The 17,638-nt window shown below is 40.5% G+C and overlaps 1 protein-coding gene across 1 annotated transcript in view; it reads left to right on the top strand.

Moving 5' to 3' along the window:
- RARS2 (arginyl-tRNA synthetase 2, mitochondrial) overlaps positions 1 to 17,638 on the top strand; it is a 273,941-nt gene that overhangs the window by 121,172 nt on the left and 135,131 nt on the right. Inside the window, exons 10-11 of the mRNA XM_086926598.1 lie at positions 4,463 to 4,569; positions 15,849 to 15,944. Of these exons, the coding sequence (XP_086782724.1) occupies positions 4,463 to 4,569; positions 15,849 to 15,944 (203 nt within the window). The remainder of the gene's footprint in view (positions 1 to 4,462; positions 4,570 to 15,848; positions 15,945 to 17,638) is intronic.

Genomic DNA, 17,638 nt, shown 5'->3' with positions numbered 1-17,638 from the left:
ACCTCAAGTTTGGCGACGACGGTGATTACTCCCTCACTGCTATGGCCTATGGAGTAAGGGCTGTTGGGGGATTGGTTATATGCACGTTCACCGAATTCAGATGGGCAAGAATATATAGCCTTGTTTTTTCCTGTCCGTCATTGCCGGGCAAATCCTGGCAGTGAGGGACAGCGAAAAAGAAATAATACCCCCCTCGCCATGGGAGGTGACTCCCATGACGCCCCTCACCATGGGAGGTGACGCAGGGGGCAATTTCTGTTTTATTTATAAATAGAAAATCATGTTTTGGAATATTCCTTTTGAAAATAAAAAAGGAAATTGTTTGGTGCAAGGCTCCGCCATGTAAACGGAGACCTGCAGCAAACAGTGAAATGCATTGACAGGAACTACTCTGACAGCGGTTCCTGCTAATGTTTTATAAATGAGAAAACTCAATAAGGGGTTATGCCCAAATCACCCTCCTATACATGAGCAAGGGACATCAAAGATGTATATCAAAAAACAAAGAAGTACAGAGGGATCAATTCAACATTTATTTTCATACAAGGTACAACTAATTACCCTAATAATCTCAATATTATTTACATATCCTGTATATCCATAGGTCAAAAAAACGTATATACGTGTCAAAGGACGGGTAGGGCACAATAAACATAAATGTATATATATATACACTTCTTAAATGTTGGACAAAAACAGGACACTCTAAGTTACATGTAAATCACAGTCATATATATATTACAATGGATAATACAATATATACACAACATGTACAACATATACAATACATACATAAATCAAATAATATATACAAAAAGAATATACCCTTAGTGGGAATAGAACTATTACAGTGTACACTCCTAACTAAAAGTAGTACACTCAGAGGAAATCCGAAATGCACCTGAGGTAAAGCACCCCTAAATAATTATTTTGTAGGGGCTATAATCTTTTTAAACCAACTCTAACACTTAAGGGACTCCTCATCAAAGTGTCGACGTAGTCGCGATCGCGATTCAGCCAGTCATTTCTATAGGCTTCATCAGGACAAGGGTATAATGTCACTTCACTGAGAGCGAAAAAAACGCTCTCTACTCCCTCAATAACAGAGAAAGTCAGCACAACCACGTAATCCGTTGGTTCACTAAGCATCTGAAGGGACACAGTCCTTCGGTGCACACTCCGTCACCCACAAGTCACTCCTCAATTTTCCAAAAGTTAGCGGCTCTCCTTTTCCTGTCCATAGAGGTCCCCGTCATCTGACACAGTTCCTCAATCGAACGATCGGCACCCGTCCAAACACACTCCCATAAGTATAAAATTGCACCTTCACTTATTTTACGGTCCTGAGGAAAGCCGATTTTAAATTCGAAGGCCTGGTTGAAACATGTAGACCACACCTGGATGCAGGAGACCCTAATATATACTCCTATCACATCCACCAGCCTTTTTAAACGCTAACAGAGGCCCAGTTATTAAAGTTTAATTAAACCCTCGGTACTGGGACCACTGTATAGCTTTTTAACTACCACTATTCATGTCACCACACTGCACACTCAGTTACTTACCCGCTCCGCTGTAATCAGGCGTTGTAGCACACCAGGGACACACTTGGTGTCACTGGGTGGGCCCGATGATGAAGCATGCCACCAACTAGGTTGGTGGGTGAGGGCTTCATGAAAAAACCTAATGGTTTGTACCTCGTCATAGAGTTCTGAGTCCTGTTAACATTTTCACAATAGGCTAGTCCTTTTTGATTACATAAAGTGCAAGTGCTCCCTGTGTAAATTGTTATTGTAATTCAATGGGCTGTCCACCAGTAAATAAATGAATCCCCATAGCTCCTTTTAAGACTGATATAGGAGCCACAATCATCTTTATATCACATTAGACTTAAAACAGTCCATGGGCAATGTTCTTCTATTGATTGACAATGCAAAACGTAATATCCCCTTGTGTCTCTCCATTTTTACTTTGAACCTTGGCTCACACTCTCTAATTTCCAAAATCTATCTGTCTAGGCTGCTAATGCCATTTGTCCTAGTTTCTAGGCAGTTGATAGTCTGGAGGAAAATAGCTCAGTGAATCTCGGACACAACTAAAGTTTATCTGTGTTATTGACAATCATTGGCAATGTTCATAGGCCTTGCCTTTGAGACCAGTTAGCTCTGCCAACGCCTTCTCTTCATGCTACAGCAGCATCAAAAATTGCATCATCATGACACATGCGTATAATGTTGGTGCATCTTTTCTTTTTTTATTATTTATCTACCAGAGATGGATAAGTAAATAAAAAAATATATGGAAGTAAAGTAATGTGAAAGTATTTTATTTAAAAAGTGGTAGGGCCAACAGAAATGTGCTGTCTGGCCCTACAAAAAAAGTAAAATACTAAAAAAATAAGACTAAGTGGATTGAGGGGGTGGAGAGAAGGCGGGCAGTGGAGGGGCTGGTCAGGATCCTGAGTGGGTTGGAGGAGAAAGGGAAAAGAAGCACACAAGGGACATGAAGAATGGGAAGGGCGGTGGGGGATGCACACGAGGAAGAGAAAGGCATGGGGTGAAAAGAGAAGTACAAGAGCAAGAACCACACAGGATCGGGGAAGAAAAGCACACGCGCAAGAGAGTACAACACGTAGTGCTGGGGGGAGAAAAGCACACAGACACCATGAGAAAGGAAGCACATGAGGGACCCAGCTGAAATCACACGCACTCTCATAGAGTGCCTAAGCAAAAGAAAAAAGTTCTGCCCTAAAAGTGAGCAGTGGGGGGATACATGTAAAAAGGCTATGCTCCCGGGAAGAGGCAAACACAAGATGGACTAGGCAAGCCATTAAATAAGAAGCAAACAAATGAGTGACAATATAGCCAGCCAGTGGTAAACAATGGGTGGGCTTTTAGCCCATTGTACGTTCTTGGTAAGCTGATAGTAGGTCTTTTGGAACCAGAAAGCTTTCTGTGTCTGATGGCCTTGATCTAACAACTGTAAAATAAATATATAAAATACATTTACTTCTATAGCTGCAGATAGCCTCACATCTTTGGGGTCCACGCCAGAAATGAACACAAATGCCATGCTATTGTCACCAATTATCAGGAAATGGTAGTAATAGAGCAGGGTTTCTTGTATCTCAATCTCTTGGTAAAAGCATCAAACAAAGTCCCTCACTGGTCGTATGGACCTTTGATTGTCGACTTGAAGTGCAAGAAAGGAGCTAACATTAGAAATATATTGCAAGCACATGGCTTCACAAATATGACAGAGAGAATGTTGTCCAAACCTTAAGGGCTTTATTAACAAATATAATTCAAGTTACATATCAAATCAGGAAACAAAATCGGTAAAAGAATATGGTAAAAATGTACATTTTGAAATCTTCATGCAGTCCTTGATATATAATCAATAAGAATATGCAAGAATATGCAATACAGAATAACATACAACAAACAAAATATGACCGAAGCAGGTTCTATAAAGGCACGTCCCTATTCTAAATAAAGTATTTAAAGGGGAAATTCAGAGTATGAACCAGGTTTAAGGTTCAATGGAAAGAGTTTGAGTATTCAAGCATGAAGATTCACACTTTGGGCAAAGTTGAAAATAGATCTTTTCTCAGCAAAGTCACAATAGGGACAGGTCTGCTATTATAAAAACACAACACACACAATTAAAACATGACAGGTGTCTCCTGAAGGCCTTTCCTTATCATCCTCCCAACAAAAGACAGTTTTCTTGGGGAGCAGGTAGACTCCCTAACCTTTCCATAAAGAAGTAATCATCTGAATGTCTTGTATGTAACATCTGTCTGATCTGTCTGTTACAGGATGGTATCTCCCACCATCTAAGTCTTCCTATCTGATGCTAAAAGTTAATTAGAAAATTAGTAGGCTGATATACAATGAACCTATTCTAAGCTAGCAAAAATATAGACAGGACACCTGCGAAGAACAGAAAAATAAGACACTTGCAAGGCACTTTTATAAACATAATGTGTGTAATGAGGCCTGGGTACAGGTTAGGCCAACATTAGATTTAAGCACGTTCTAAATGAATACAGTTAGCATATGTAATTATATCAAATGCAAGGTTACAGAAAGCATTCATTTTCCTCCATGCAAAATACATTTATTATAATTCAGCTAAATTTACGAGTAGCTCTCATTAAAAGGAATATACAGCCACTTACTAAAAGTGATTAATAAAATGCACACATTTAGTACAATTTAACACAATATAAGTTATAACTAAAAGGGACGGGGGACAAATTATACTGCTTCAGTAGTGATACAAATTTTCCTTCACTTTAATTTAGGGTACTTGGAAGAACCTTCCATTGCAGGAATTAGTTTTGTCAATTCTTTGAGCACAAAAAAAGTAAGGGGCTGAAATGTTGATCTACTATCTTTTCACTTTCGAGATAGCTAATGATATATTTTTGTCTTTTTTTTCTCGCTGGATACTTCAGCGCCTAGGTGTGCACTTTGATGAATTTTCAGGAGAGTCTTTTTACCAACAAAAATCCCAGGATGTGTTACAGCTGCTGCGAAATAAAGGACTGCTTCATACATCAGCGTAAGATTGTCAATGTATAACAATTATGCAAACTGATATTTTAGAACCCATATTGAGATCATTTGTGACTATTTATGATACAAAATTCCTTCTTTCGGGGCAAGAAGGTTGAGTAACTGAGGTGTGTGCATCTTAACTTGTCGAAAATTTAGTTATATACCTCACTCATGCATGCAGTGGGCACAGCCCTCACCTTCTGAACATCCTTTAACACAAGTATACTAATTTAATTTGTTCTGCATTAGATATGTGAGTTTACTGTTGAAAGGAATGTGTTTTGTGGTTATTAGTCATTAAGATGTTTATATATGGTCTTAAAAAAATACTGCCTCATTCTGTGGACAGATGTTATGTTAAAATGTTTCTAAAGCGCTTGAATACACATGGGTGTTTTGGCCCTGGTTGGATAAAAGTGAAGGTGAGAGTAATTTGGTGACTAGAGGTTTAAAAGCCAGGTTTTTGTTAGCTTCCTAAAAATCAATAGTGTGGGGGCTGCTTTAATGTTCATAGGCAGGCTGTTTCATAGAACCAGGGCTTCCGAGGTGAAACAACTGCCTCCCCATTTAAGTCTCTTAAAGCTGGGGCGCTACACTGTCAAGGTATTTTTAGAGCGTAGATCTGTTTGGTATGTACCATGAGAGGGATTTTTAGAGGTAGCTGGGACCTAGATCATGCAAGGCTTTAGGTGAGGCATAATGCCTTGATTTTAAAGTGGTTATTTACCGTCAGCCAGTGGAGTTCCTTATTGGAGGTTGAAACTGGGTGGAATTTGGGCAGGTTGAAGACAAGCCTGGCTGCTGCATTCTGTACACTCTGAAGTTTCTTCATATGCTGTTTTTGGAGCTTAATGAAGAGACCATTACAGTAATCTAGTTTTGCTAGGATTAGTAAGGAGACAACTGTTTTTCTGGTGGTCAGAGGAATAAAAGAAATTATCTTTCTAATGATTCTCAGAGTGATAAAACTGGCAGAGATAATTGAGCTAATATGTTTATTAAATTTCAGGTTGTCATTTATTATACCTATGTTTTTTGCTTTTTGGACTGGGGTTGGGAGAGTTCCCAACTCTGCTGGCCAGCATACCGGGCTCCAAAATTGATGTTTGTTACCAAAGAGTATCACCTCGGTTTTCTCTGAGTTCAATTTGAGACAATGCCTTCCCGTCCAGTCACTAACCGCTCTCATACAGTTGTGAAACTGAGAGATGGTTACTTCTGTATTGTTAGAGGCCGACACCACGATTTGGGTGTGGTCTGTTTAAGAAGTAGGGGAAAATCCAAAAGATCTAACCAATGAGGCCAATTCTGAAACATAGACATTGAAGAGCAGAGAGCTTCTAGAGGATCCCTTGTGGACCCCGCAATGAAGTGAGAAGGAGTTTCGTGAGAAATTCTCAAGCTTGACTGAGTGCCTTCTGTTGGTTAGAAATGATTGAAGTAGAGCCAGGTCTTTGTTAGCAATGCCCAATTTTTAAAGACAGTTGACAAGATTGACATGGACAACCGTATCGAAGGCCGCCGACCAGTCCAGGAGAATGAGTGCTGCAGAGCCTTTTTTGTCCAGGATAGTTCTTAATTCATCTGTGGTTTTTAATGCCGTCTCTGTACTGTGTTCGGCCCTGAAGCCGAACTGAGAGGAAGCCAACAGATGATTATCCTGAATAAACTGTGACAGTTGTGTGTTGATCAATCTTTCCACAAGTTTAGCTGGAAATGGGGTGGTAGATGGCTGGGTTGTCAGGGTCTAGGTTTGATTTCTTTAGGAGTGGTAAAATGGAGGCCCTTTTCCAAAGATCAGGAAAGATACCGATGATAAACATCCTATTGGAGATGTTAGCTAGGAATGTGGCAATCAGAGCCGAACTCTGTTTTAATATGGAGGGGGGGGGGGGGGGGGGGCAAGGTAACCTGACTTAGTGGAATTGAATAAGTGAAGGACATCTACAAGGGTGGTAGATGTAAATTGATTGAGGTTGGAGGGAGGACTTGTGCTTACTGCAGCTTGGACATAAGTGGGGCCAGTGCTAGTGCTGATGTCGCAGGAGACAGAGTATTGATTGTAGATTTGTTCTACTTTGTGAGAAAAATGTGAGGCAATTTCCTCACAAAAAGATTGGCTGTTATTACTTTTCGTCTCTGGGATTTAGTTAGTTTATTTATGACCTGAAAGAGTTCTTGGGCCAAGTTATTTGATGCTTATATTTGCTGAGTAAAAAAGAATGACTTTTCCCTGATAATGGTTACTTTATAATTGGTCAGGGAGTTTTTATGTATTATTTTATCAGAGGAATTGTAGTTTGATCTCCAAATCCTTTCAAGTTTTCTACATTTCTGATTTTGGAGCCGAAGAGCGTCTGAAAACCAAGGTGTAGAGCGTCTGAAAACCAAGGTGTAGATTTTTTAAGTTTGTGTTTATTACCACATTTATTTGGGACCACTTTCAATATGGCTGATTTAAGCCACTTGGTGTAGGCCGCTGTGGCTTGATTAGGTTCAGGCGAGACCTGAGTCAGGTATTGTTCTAAGGTGTCAAAGCTAGTTTTAGACAACAGATAGAATGGTAGGTGGTTGGAATCTAAATCCCTGCTTTGGATAGGGAGGAGAATAGACAATTCAAATAGCGCTGCTTTGTGGTCAGACCATGTACGTGGAAGAATATCTTTGACAGAAATAGAATGGTTGTTTGAAAAGATCGCATCCAATGTATGACCACCATTATGAGTAGACTAATGTATTAATTGTGGAAGGTTGAAGGAATTCATAATCTCCAGAATAGCTTCTGTGTCTTTATCCTCAGTACAATCTAGGTGGAAGTTGAAATCTCCAAGTACTGTGTAGTCGTTATTGGATACTCCCCCCATAACTAGCGTATGAATTGCCTGAAGAAAGTAATGTCATTGACTAGTGCCTGGAGGGCGGTAAATGAGCAGACCATTAAAAGAGTAATTGTTAGTTGGTTTGAGGTTGAAGGATAACATTTCACATTCTGAGTTAGGTAAGAGATCGATTTTAATTTTAAAGTGACTTCTGTAGATTATCCCCAGACCGCCACCTCTTTTCCCCCCTCTGTCTGCTCTTATCAATGAGTAGCCTTGTGGAGTTGCTATCAGCATATCAGGGCTAGAGTGCTCATTAGCCCATGTTTCAGTGATAAAAAGAACATCCAGGTGTTGATTCACAATGAGGTCTGCCACTTCGAAAGCATGTTTTACTAAGACCGTGCGTTGATTAAGGCCAAGTGGTACTTATGAGATGAAAAATGCTGAGTATTATTATTGTAAGCCTTTTTGATATTAGGTGAAGACTTGAGGTTAGTGGTCTTAAAACCACACTTGTGGCAATGTAAACTGGGAAGATCCCGACTGAGATCAATTAGGGGGAAACATGAGTCGGTTTTATTGAAGGGCAAAAGAGTCCTACCTGACCACTTAATCCTATTTTCCTTAGTTAGGGGAAAAAGGGCAGCATTTCCTGCGCTCTGCGTGATCTTGGCAGGAAATTAAATCATTTATCATAGCAATTATATTACTCTTGAAACATTCTGTCACATATTTTTACCCTCCTCCAAGTTTTTGCCTGGTTTTGAGATCTGCATAAATAGTTTTTCTCCATAAACCTCTGCATCTTCTTTTTTGGCTTGATAAAATCCTGGGATTTGCACAGATATAGATACAAATCAAAATTTCTAGATGCAAATTAATCTAGCAATAATTTATGCCCTAAAGTATTAATCCTCTTGGTAACAGGTGTCATTTTTATCACTAATGTGAATCTGGTAAATCACATATAATGGTGAAAAAGGTAGTTTTCTATGCGAAACCAATTAAAGTTATTAAAGCGCTCAAGTTTTGAATGAAACCTGGTGAACATTGACACATTCTAATAGTGAATGCAACTTGATTAGATGAAATAGTGTGTGCAGAGTGCAAATGTCGCTAATAAACAACGGTAGTTTTATGGAGGTAAAGTGACAATGCATTTGACCCTTTAATGAAACTGGGTCTAAATTGGTACTTGAACAGTAAATTACATTTAATGTTGTACCAATTTTACGATTCATTTGTCTGCATTCAAATTTTATTTGTCAAAACATTCTGCTGTTAACATCAGTAGGGGAACAAGGCAGGGGTGTCCTATTTCGCCCCTCTTGTTCAACCTCTACATTGAGCCTCTGGCGCAAGCGTTGAGGTTGGATGAGCGGATAACTCCGTTCAAAGTGGATGAGTACAGCTGTAAGCTTGCGCTGTATGCGGACGATCTGATGATCTATACAAATAATCCTGCAGAGGTTCTCCCCAGAGTTGATGAGATTATGTCTGATTTTGGCCAATACTCAGGGTACCTCACTAATTCCTTAAAAACTGAAATAATGTGTTGGGGGACTAACAACTGGTATGGAGTTCAAAGTAGTCAGTTCAGATATCTGGGTATACTAATAACTCATGACCTAAACAATATACCCCAGATAAACATAAAGAGGGTGGCCAAGGACATTGATCAGCTATTTCTGAGATGGCAGAACCTCCCCTTAACGATATACAGCCGAGTCAACTTGGTTAAAATGGTGATACTGCCCAAGATTACATACCTTTTTAATATGATTCCCGTGGCTTTCCCTGAAAGAATGCTCGGTAGAATTCAGGGAAAAATTGGAAGTTTTATCTGGACTAATAAGAACTCTAGGCTAGTGTGGAAGAAACTGAAAAGAAGACGGTTAAAGGGAGGTTTAGCTCTTCCAGATGTCCTGGGGTACGCCCTAGCTTTCCAACTAAAGAACATCCGTAGTCTCCTCTCTAACCATGATGAATCCAACTGGGGAAAAATCTTGGGGATTATGGCTCGTCAGGAAGGGGGAGGGCCCGGTTTCTTGTACAAGTTTGGAGCACCAAAGTTCTATAAAAAGTTACGTCTAAATGTTTTGAAATTGCCCTTATTAGTTTGGACCAGAGTTAAGTCAAGATGGGGCATAAAATATTATTCCGACCTAGCTCCAATCTGGGATTCCCCGGGTCTACCAATATGCCTTAAAGATAGTCTCTCCATTCCTATCAAAAGGGCTGGCATAACAGTGTGGTCTGACCTGGTAACATCGGAAGGGGTCCTTCCTTGGGAGGTGCTGAGGTTAAATATTGGAGATTCTTTCTCCAGATTCAAATATATACAACTTTGTTCTTGGTTTTCTGTAGAGAAGCCTAACATCTGTGGCAATTTGGACATTGAATCTGCCCTTTTAACACCTGGGTATAAGAAAAAAGAAGCGGGTTATTGGTATAGAAGCATGCTTGAGGTTGAGGAAGGGCATATACCACCATTGCATACTGTTTGGAATTCATCTCCCTTAGAGGCTGCTTCAAGCACACTATACGAAACATCTCTCCACTATCTTTACAGATTTGTTAGGACTGCTTCTCTTAAGAAAAAACATTCCTTTGTCTTAAACAGGTTATATTACACCCCCAAAAAGATATCTAAGTTTGCCTCTTCACCATGCTGTTGCCCTAGATGTGGATTACTGGAGGTTGACAACATCCATATGTTTTATGAATGTCCCAGTTTAGATCTTTTCTGGGCCAATGTAGAGAGAGCTTTGGAGGGCATTTATAAGGTTAAACTTAAGTTGAACACAGTTAGAATTTTTTTGGGGTTAGACACGGATTTTGTTTGTAGGTTTGGGGAAACACAGGTGGCTTTATTTTTTAACCTTGTTCTTGTTGCCCGCAGGGAGATTTGTAAGATCTGGAAAGACCCGAGCCCCCCCCCCCCCCCCCCCTGTACGAGAATTGGCTTAGAGCTGTATTGAGAATGGCACGCCTTGAAGCTGGCATTACACAAAATGTAAATAGTATGGTGTGGGATCCCTTGTTGGAGTGGGTAAAAGAAATTAGGTTGGTCTAAATCCTCGGGGTCCTATGATTACACCATGCCCTGGATAAAATGGGCAGGCCGGGCCGGCCTAAGGCTTAAGCAACATCTTCAGCCCGAGGCGCCCAGGACACAACTAGGGCTGTTAGTGTTCATTTGTGTTTGCAAATGGTGAAATGAGGATTAAAAAAAAATAAAAAAGACAAAACATTGTGCTGGAGAGCGTAAAAAAGGAGCAATCAGATAACAAGCAGTTAAACAAATAATGCCTAGCACTTTCGTTGACTATGTATGTAACGATTAATAACCTCAACAACTTTCTCCATGGATGAAACTCAATCATGCATTGCATTTGAGAACTGTACAATGTTGGGTGCTAACAACAACTAGGTTATTGTTACGATAATGCAGATTCATGGCATGGGAATTAACATGTTACAATATTGTCAATTGAGTGGTATTCAGCCTATTTCAAGAGGAATAAATGATGAATCGGGAATCAAACCTGTCACTTGCCAGTCGGACACCCCAACGAGGTTTGTTAAGCCACTAAGTTAAGTTTATTTAGACCTGTGCATGAGTGCAGCCTCAAAAAAGCATGTAAAGCAAATAATATTAGCTAATAATAATTTATTGTGAATCCCCAATTTCAGAATACAGACCAGAGGGGGCGATTCTTTTCTGTACTGGGACCAAAAGCCTGGAACAGCTCCCACTTTCTTTAAGACAAGTGGAAAATGACGCCTTGTTCAGAAAATCTCTTAAAACTTTCCTTTTTTCGACCATTAGTTGGGATGCAATCACTCCCTTTGCCTGTAAATTAGGAGTAAGCTTCTTAGCGCCAGGATACCTGCCAGGTGACAGCCGCGCTCTACAAATGTTTTAAATAAATAAATAATAAATATAGCGCTAGCTTCACCCGGGGGTATCAGAGCGCTTTACATCAACAATGGTAATAAACAAGAAAACCAAAATAGCTGTAGAAGAAACAAATTAAACAAATGTTCATACATAAATAAAAGGAATAATTAAGATAACATATTGAGCAGAGTGCATATAAGATAAACAGGAAACCAACTGAAAGAACCAGAAAAGTTGTACATAGTATTTTTACTGTATGCCAAGGAGGACTTTGTGGACATAGTATGGAGAGGGAGGGTATGGTGGGGCGAGGGGTGAAGGGTGAAGGGTGTCAGGAGTGGGGTGAGAGGGGTATGCGGGGCTGTCTAAAGAAGGAGGGGTGTATTCAAAGAGGAGAACGGGTTTAATTGCCCCAAAATGTGGAGAGAAGGTGAATTTTAAGGTTACTTTTGAAGCTGTCATAGGAGGGGTTGCATCGAATGTCTTTGGGGAGGGCGTTCCAGATGGTTGGGGCCTTGCCAGAGAAGGATCAGGATTTTGAGGCGTTTTATTTTTTTTAGAAGGGGGGGTATGAGAAGAGTGTTGGTGCTTCTCAGCGTTTGGGCACAGCCTGCTTTTTTTAGTTTAGTTGTGAGGTAGGTTGGAGTGTTCTGATAGAGGGCTTTGTGAGTAATACATGCAATTTTATAGGAGGATCTGCCTTTGATGGGGAGCCATTTGAGGGTCTGGAGGGCAGGGGAGATGCAGTCAAAGCGTTTACAGTTTGTAGTTTGTCTAGCTGCGAGGTTGAGGACGGATTTGATGGGGCAAGGTGGACTTTGGGAGTACCAGGGACTATAAACACACCTTTGGCCAACAGTTGGGCAAAAGCACCTTTATGGACATGCAGTAGTAAATACTTTTTTTAAAATTGTCTTTATTAGTTTCAATTATAGCAAACGGACAACAATAGCAAGCTGTCAAATCACATCACCGAGCATGTCATAAGCACATAGTAGCAATATCACATGTCATCACAATGCACAAGTATAACGGTGTTCTGTAGAATCAAAATGTGTTTGAGTGGAATGTAGGTCGATAAGTCAGTAGTTATGGGGAAAATATGGGATTTCATTACTAATCAGTAGAGTCATGTTCAAGGGTCTGAAGATATTCGCGGAGAGGCTGCCAAATATTCCTGGGTCGAGACAGAAGCGGTTGAAGAAGGGCATAGTCTTCACTAACGCTGTCACAGTATGTCATGCTTTTAAGCCACTTCGAGGAAGTATGCAGTAGTAAATACTTAATGAACATGTTATCGTGCCATGACGGAATTGTCAAAAATAGCCAACATTTTTAAATAACTTGATGAAAACTTGTTTAATGTGCTTTGTACTGAAATCTGTTCAAACTGCATGCTACTTAATTTCTCTCAACCCCTTGTTTAAAGTTCTGTGTATGTAATCTATAAATGTTGCGAAATCCTCAAAATCATGTTTGTTATGATAGCATTGGGATTGTCCAATATGTTTAAAATATTCAGTTTGGGCCGATTCACAAAGGTAAACGTACACGTTTGTGTACGTTTGCACCTTTTTAGTATTAAAAAAACGTCATTTTAATAGTAAGGTTACAAGTGTGAAAACTGCCCAGTAGGGGTGCAGAACTCTATGTGTAAGAAGATAGGCTGTCAAATGCAGTTTTGCAAATACTGAAAAAGCATAAACTTGCAAAAACGTGTATGTTTACCTTTGTGAATCAGACCCTGAGTCAATTATATTGGCTCTGAGGATAAGTCTGCCCCCAATCGTTTCAAGTATTAATGCTGCCCCAATTTCTTGGTGTGTCAGCGCCCCCGAAGGTTCTTGTCTAGTTGCGCCCCTGAACATAATGAAACCTCCTTCTAATTCTATCTCTCCCTTTAGTATAAAAAGACCCTGAGGTACTGAAGGGAAAGGCATTGAGCTCACTCAAAAATGTAGCAGCAGTTCTCCGAGATGCCCAATATCTTCAGAGAACAGGACACACTAGACATTGAGGAGGGTACTTCTGGGATCTCAGCGGCCCAACTGATGCCTAGTCCCAAGACATTGTCCTCAGGCGTCTGAGGGAGAAGACCTGAACTGGACGGTACACCCTCGACGTTAATAGAAGTAGGTCCCTGCACCAAGAATCTCCTATGGATGTGAGTACCACTCTAGTGTAAGCTCAGTGGCTGAAGCCTTGCTTACTTAATCATCCCTTTATTGAAGAAGAGTACTGCTTCCACAGGAGTCTGTCATCCAGCAGAGCAGAAAGAAGGCCTCTTGTCCACCAGCACCACCCAAGTACTCCGTTTGGTATCAATTGAAGGCTTTGGAGGTAAGGTAGCACCAGAGAAGGGACGTCGAACAGTGTCACTCTCTGCCCCCCCCCCCCACCACCACTCACATGAGGGGTTCCGAATTTCCCTCTTCAAAGCTAAAAGCGACTTCTAGATCGCCTCCAAACCAGATTGCTAAGTTGATGCCAAAGGCCTTCGGCACAGAGATCGAAGGAATCCGAGGTCCCATTCTGGAGAGATTGCATAGAAACTCAACACCAGTTATAAGTGGCTGTCAATCCATCCAGGGTCCAGCAAAATAGCTGCATGGTATGAAACCAAACCAACAATACCCTAATTATGTAGTTCCTTACTCATTTGAAACCAACCCCCCAAAATACAAGCTGACCATTTACAAACACTATAGCGTAAAGCCCACTTCAACTAAAGCACATTACAACATCCATTGATATAAAATCTTGCATCATAGCACATTATCACTTAACACGACCGTGGCTCATTATGGCGTCCATTATTGCGATAACCAAAACATACTATTTGCGTGGCTCAAAAATGTTAAACGGCCAATTGAAAATTAATTAAATGACAATATAATTTCGAAAAATAGAGCCTCAGAGCTTCTACAGCCAATATAACATTAGGTTACCATCATTAACAAAATGTAAATAATCGTTCATCAATCCTAGAGCATAAGGAGCTTGAAAGTAGAAGCACTATCCTCTATGGCTCTTGATGGCATCCATTATTGCTGTTGAAGAGGCATGATATTTGTAGTGATATCAACTCATTCAATTCTTACTGCAACCCAATGTCGAACTGCTATTTATAAGGCATATAAAACCGTCAATTTAGTAATTGAGAAAGGTAAGCCCACATATTAGCAACTGTAAAATTCTAGTCTACTTTTTTAGACTTTAAATATGAAGCCATGGACTAGTCTGTCGTACATGCTATAGCTAGTTCCAGGAGGTTCCATGCAGCTTAGTTAGTCTCATCGAGTGAGATGAAGAGAACTGTTGCTATGTAAGTCATTATTTAGTGCATGCCTCTCATACGTGTGCACTGCAACACACAAATGGTCCTAGTGGTGCAGCTTGTATTGTTCCACATTTTATTTTGATTGTTTTGTGACTCACCTTTTGAGAGTTATATTATTGTATTGATTCAAGATAGGTATCCAGTTGGCTAGAGTTTCAGGATCCTCCACTTTTTCTATTAGATGTTGCTTTCTTGCATGTGAAATGTTTGATGAGGTCTGTAGTGCCCAGAGAGAGTAGTAGGAAAGAATATATGGCAAACAAGGCTGGACACGGGTAAACTTGAGGCACTGCTTGGTCTGTCAGAGACCTTACATACTCAGTCCAGAGTATTAGCTTAACGTGTCTAGAAGCAGGCCTGTGGTTTAGTGTGCCATAGTAGCAGTGCACTATGGCCGTTAGTGCTATTACAATGCAGTGTAATGGCTTAGTTTATTCGAATGCTGTGCACTATGGTGGGGTTAGTAGCCCTAGGTGGCCTAGCGTTCCTCAAATATAGTGCAATGGATTAAGTGCATTGTGTTGGGGTACTGTCTTTAGGATGAAGTGTGTTACATTGATGTTTCTATGATGCAGTTCAGTGTTATGGGTTAGTGTACCAGTGATGCCTTCCAACATGAATGGAATCTGGTATTTTGTGTTGCTTCTGCATCCGTAGAACAGAAACCCTAGATATCCACATAACTGCACCATTATAAAATACTCCCTTTGTACATGCTGAAATACTAGTGAAATGCTGAGTACGCACATTCGAATGGTGCAACATGACATCTAGCTTTGTCTGCAAATGACATTTGCAAGTCAAGAGTAAACCCCAATGAAAGTCTCAAAATGGCCTTCTTCTCTTGAAGATATTTGCCTCTGCACTTGTATTAGGCTAACCGCTTTAGCTTATGTAGCGTCATCTTACATAAGCTTGCCTAAAAAATGTCAACAAGCGGAAAATGTCAATTAAAAAAGTGCAGGAGAAAAAGTCCCATTTAAGGGAACAGGGGTTTCTATTCTTGACAAAATGGTGTTAGGAATGAAATTCAAATTTGGTCCGTCGTTGTTGTCCATCACCACTGTGCCACTGAGTAGTCCTGTAATAAATGCTTCTCATTGTTATTCTTATAATTGTAAGACTATCCATGAAGTGAGACAAGCTATAAACCTACAAAGGGCGCTTTTCTGGTGCTCAGTTATCCTCATCTATTAACTTATTTCCTTTTCTTGTAGGAAAGGAACAGGAGTCGTTGATCTGTCTGGACAGGGAGACCTCTCCTCTCACGCCACCATTGTACGCAGTGATGGGACTTCACTTTATATTACAAGGCAAGTGTATTTTTAATGTATTTTTGTTTGAAAGAAACCAATTTATAGCACTGGACAATGCTTCAATATGAATATACACAGACACACTCACACTCCCTCTTTCCCTGACGGGAAGAAGTTGAGCCACACTCTTAACGTTGCTGTTTAAGAATCTTTATTTATTGGATGATGAAACAGCATGGCAGTCCTGACGCGTTTCGGTCTCCAAAGACCTTTTTCAAAGGTAAGTCTGCACTCTTACACATTGCTGGTGTCCACAGCCTGATGTCCTGATTTAAAATGTTCTCCTCCAATGTATAACTTTTATAGTTGCATTCTGGGACATATGGTCCAACCAGCAGTGTGTCTTTAATACCTCCAGTTGGCGGAGCTTTTACTTGCTGTTTCATTGAATCCTGTGCTATTCTGAGTATTCCACAACCGTCAGTATTCCTTACTCCGTATCCAGTCCCATTTTCAGGGCTGTTAAGGATCCGATACTGGAGATAGTCTTCGGCGGCAACCGATTACCCTGTTACGTTTTCATGGACTACACAGGTTGGTTCCAGGTGGGCAATGATGGCGCTCTTGTTCGTGGTGTGTCGCTCTCTTCGGCAGAACCAAGCCGATGGCATATTAACATATTCTCCCTGACGGGAAGAAGTTGAGCCGCACTCGTAACATTGCTGTTTACGAATCTTTATTTATTGGTTGATGGAACAGCACGGCAGTCCTGAAGCGTTTCGGTTTCCAAAAACCTATTTTAAAGGTACGCCTGCACTCTTGAACATTGCTGGTGTTCCCAGCCTGATGTCCTGATTTACATTTTTCTCTTCCAATGGATAACTTTTATAGTTGCATTCTGGGATATGTGGTCCAACCGGCAGTGTTTCTTTAATCCCTTCAGTGGGCGGTGCTAATACTTGCTGTTTCATTGAATCATGTGCTAATTGTGAGTATTCCACAACCATCAGCATTCGTTTCTCCATATCCAGTCCCATTTTCAGGGCTGGTAAGGATCCAATATATATATTTTCTCTCCTGGGTTTGTGGTTTGGAGGTGAGCAGCCAAACTGTCGATGGTGCAAGCTATAAGGGCGATACCACCACGCCCTTTATTAACATCACTCAAGTTTTCTCCTCAATACAGAGAAAGCCGCACTCCGAGACCCATTTATTTAGAAATGGCGCTTGCCAAAGGAACGCGCTTTGTTTAAAGCATCAGCCTTTAACAAACTTAAAAGAGCCTCATTATTTTCGTTGCTTAAATACTTTTTTTGTTACTCAGACATGCTCAAGGGAGACACAAGAAAGATACAAATTGCCTTTTCAACCATTTACTGAAGCAATTGTATTATTATGTCAAAAGAGTCAGCTGCAATTATTAATAGGATGAAACAAAGCATTGTAACCAGCATTACAAGAATAGTGAAGAGGATAAACAGTTCAACCATTATAAGATTGCAGTGTGATTGTAGTGTGATTGATTATATTTATATTCTTATCTAATACTACCTACACTATTGACAGCACAGTGAGAGTACCCTTTGCCAGACAATCCAGCCCCCCATACCTATGCATGATGTATCAGGAAGCCGATCTGGCGAACAACAAAAGTACTGTTCCAAGCACACTGTATCAAAGGTTCCGCGCTGATGGGATTGTTTGTCTTGAGACTCAGAGCGGTCTCCAACCAGACAACCAAATCCAGGGCA

Source organism: Lissotriton vulgaris, chromosome 6 (genome assembly GCF_964263255.1).
Source record: "Lissotriton vulgaris chromosome 6, aLisVul1.2, whole genome shotgun sequence".
NCBI classification, from domain to species: Eukaryota; Metazoa; Chordata; class Amphibia; order Caudata; family Salamandridae; genus Lissotriton; species Lissotriton vulgaris.
Note: the sequence above shows the minus strand (reverse complement) of the source record. Positions and strands in the feature narration are given on the sequence as shown.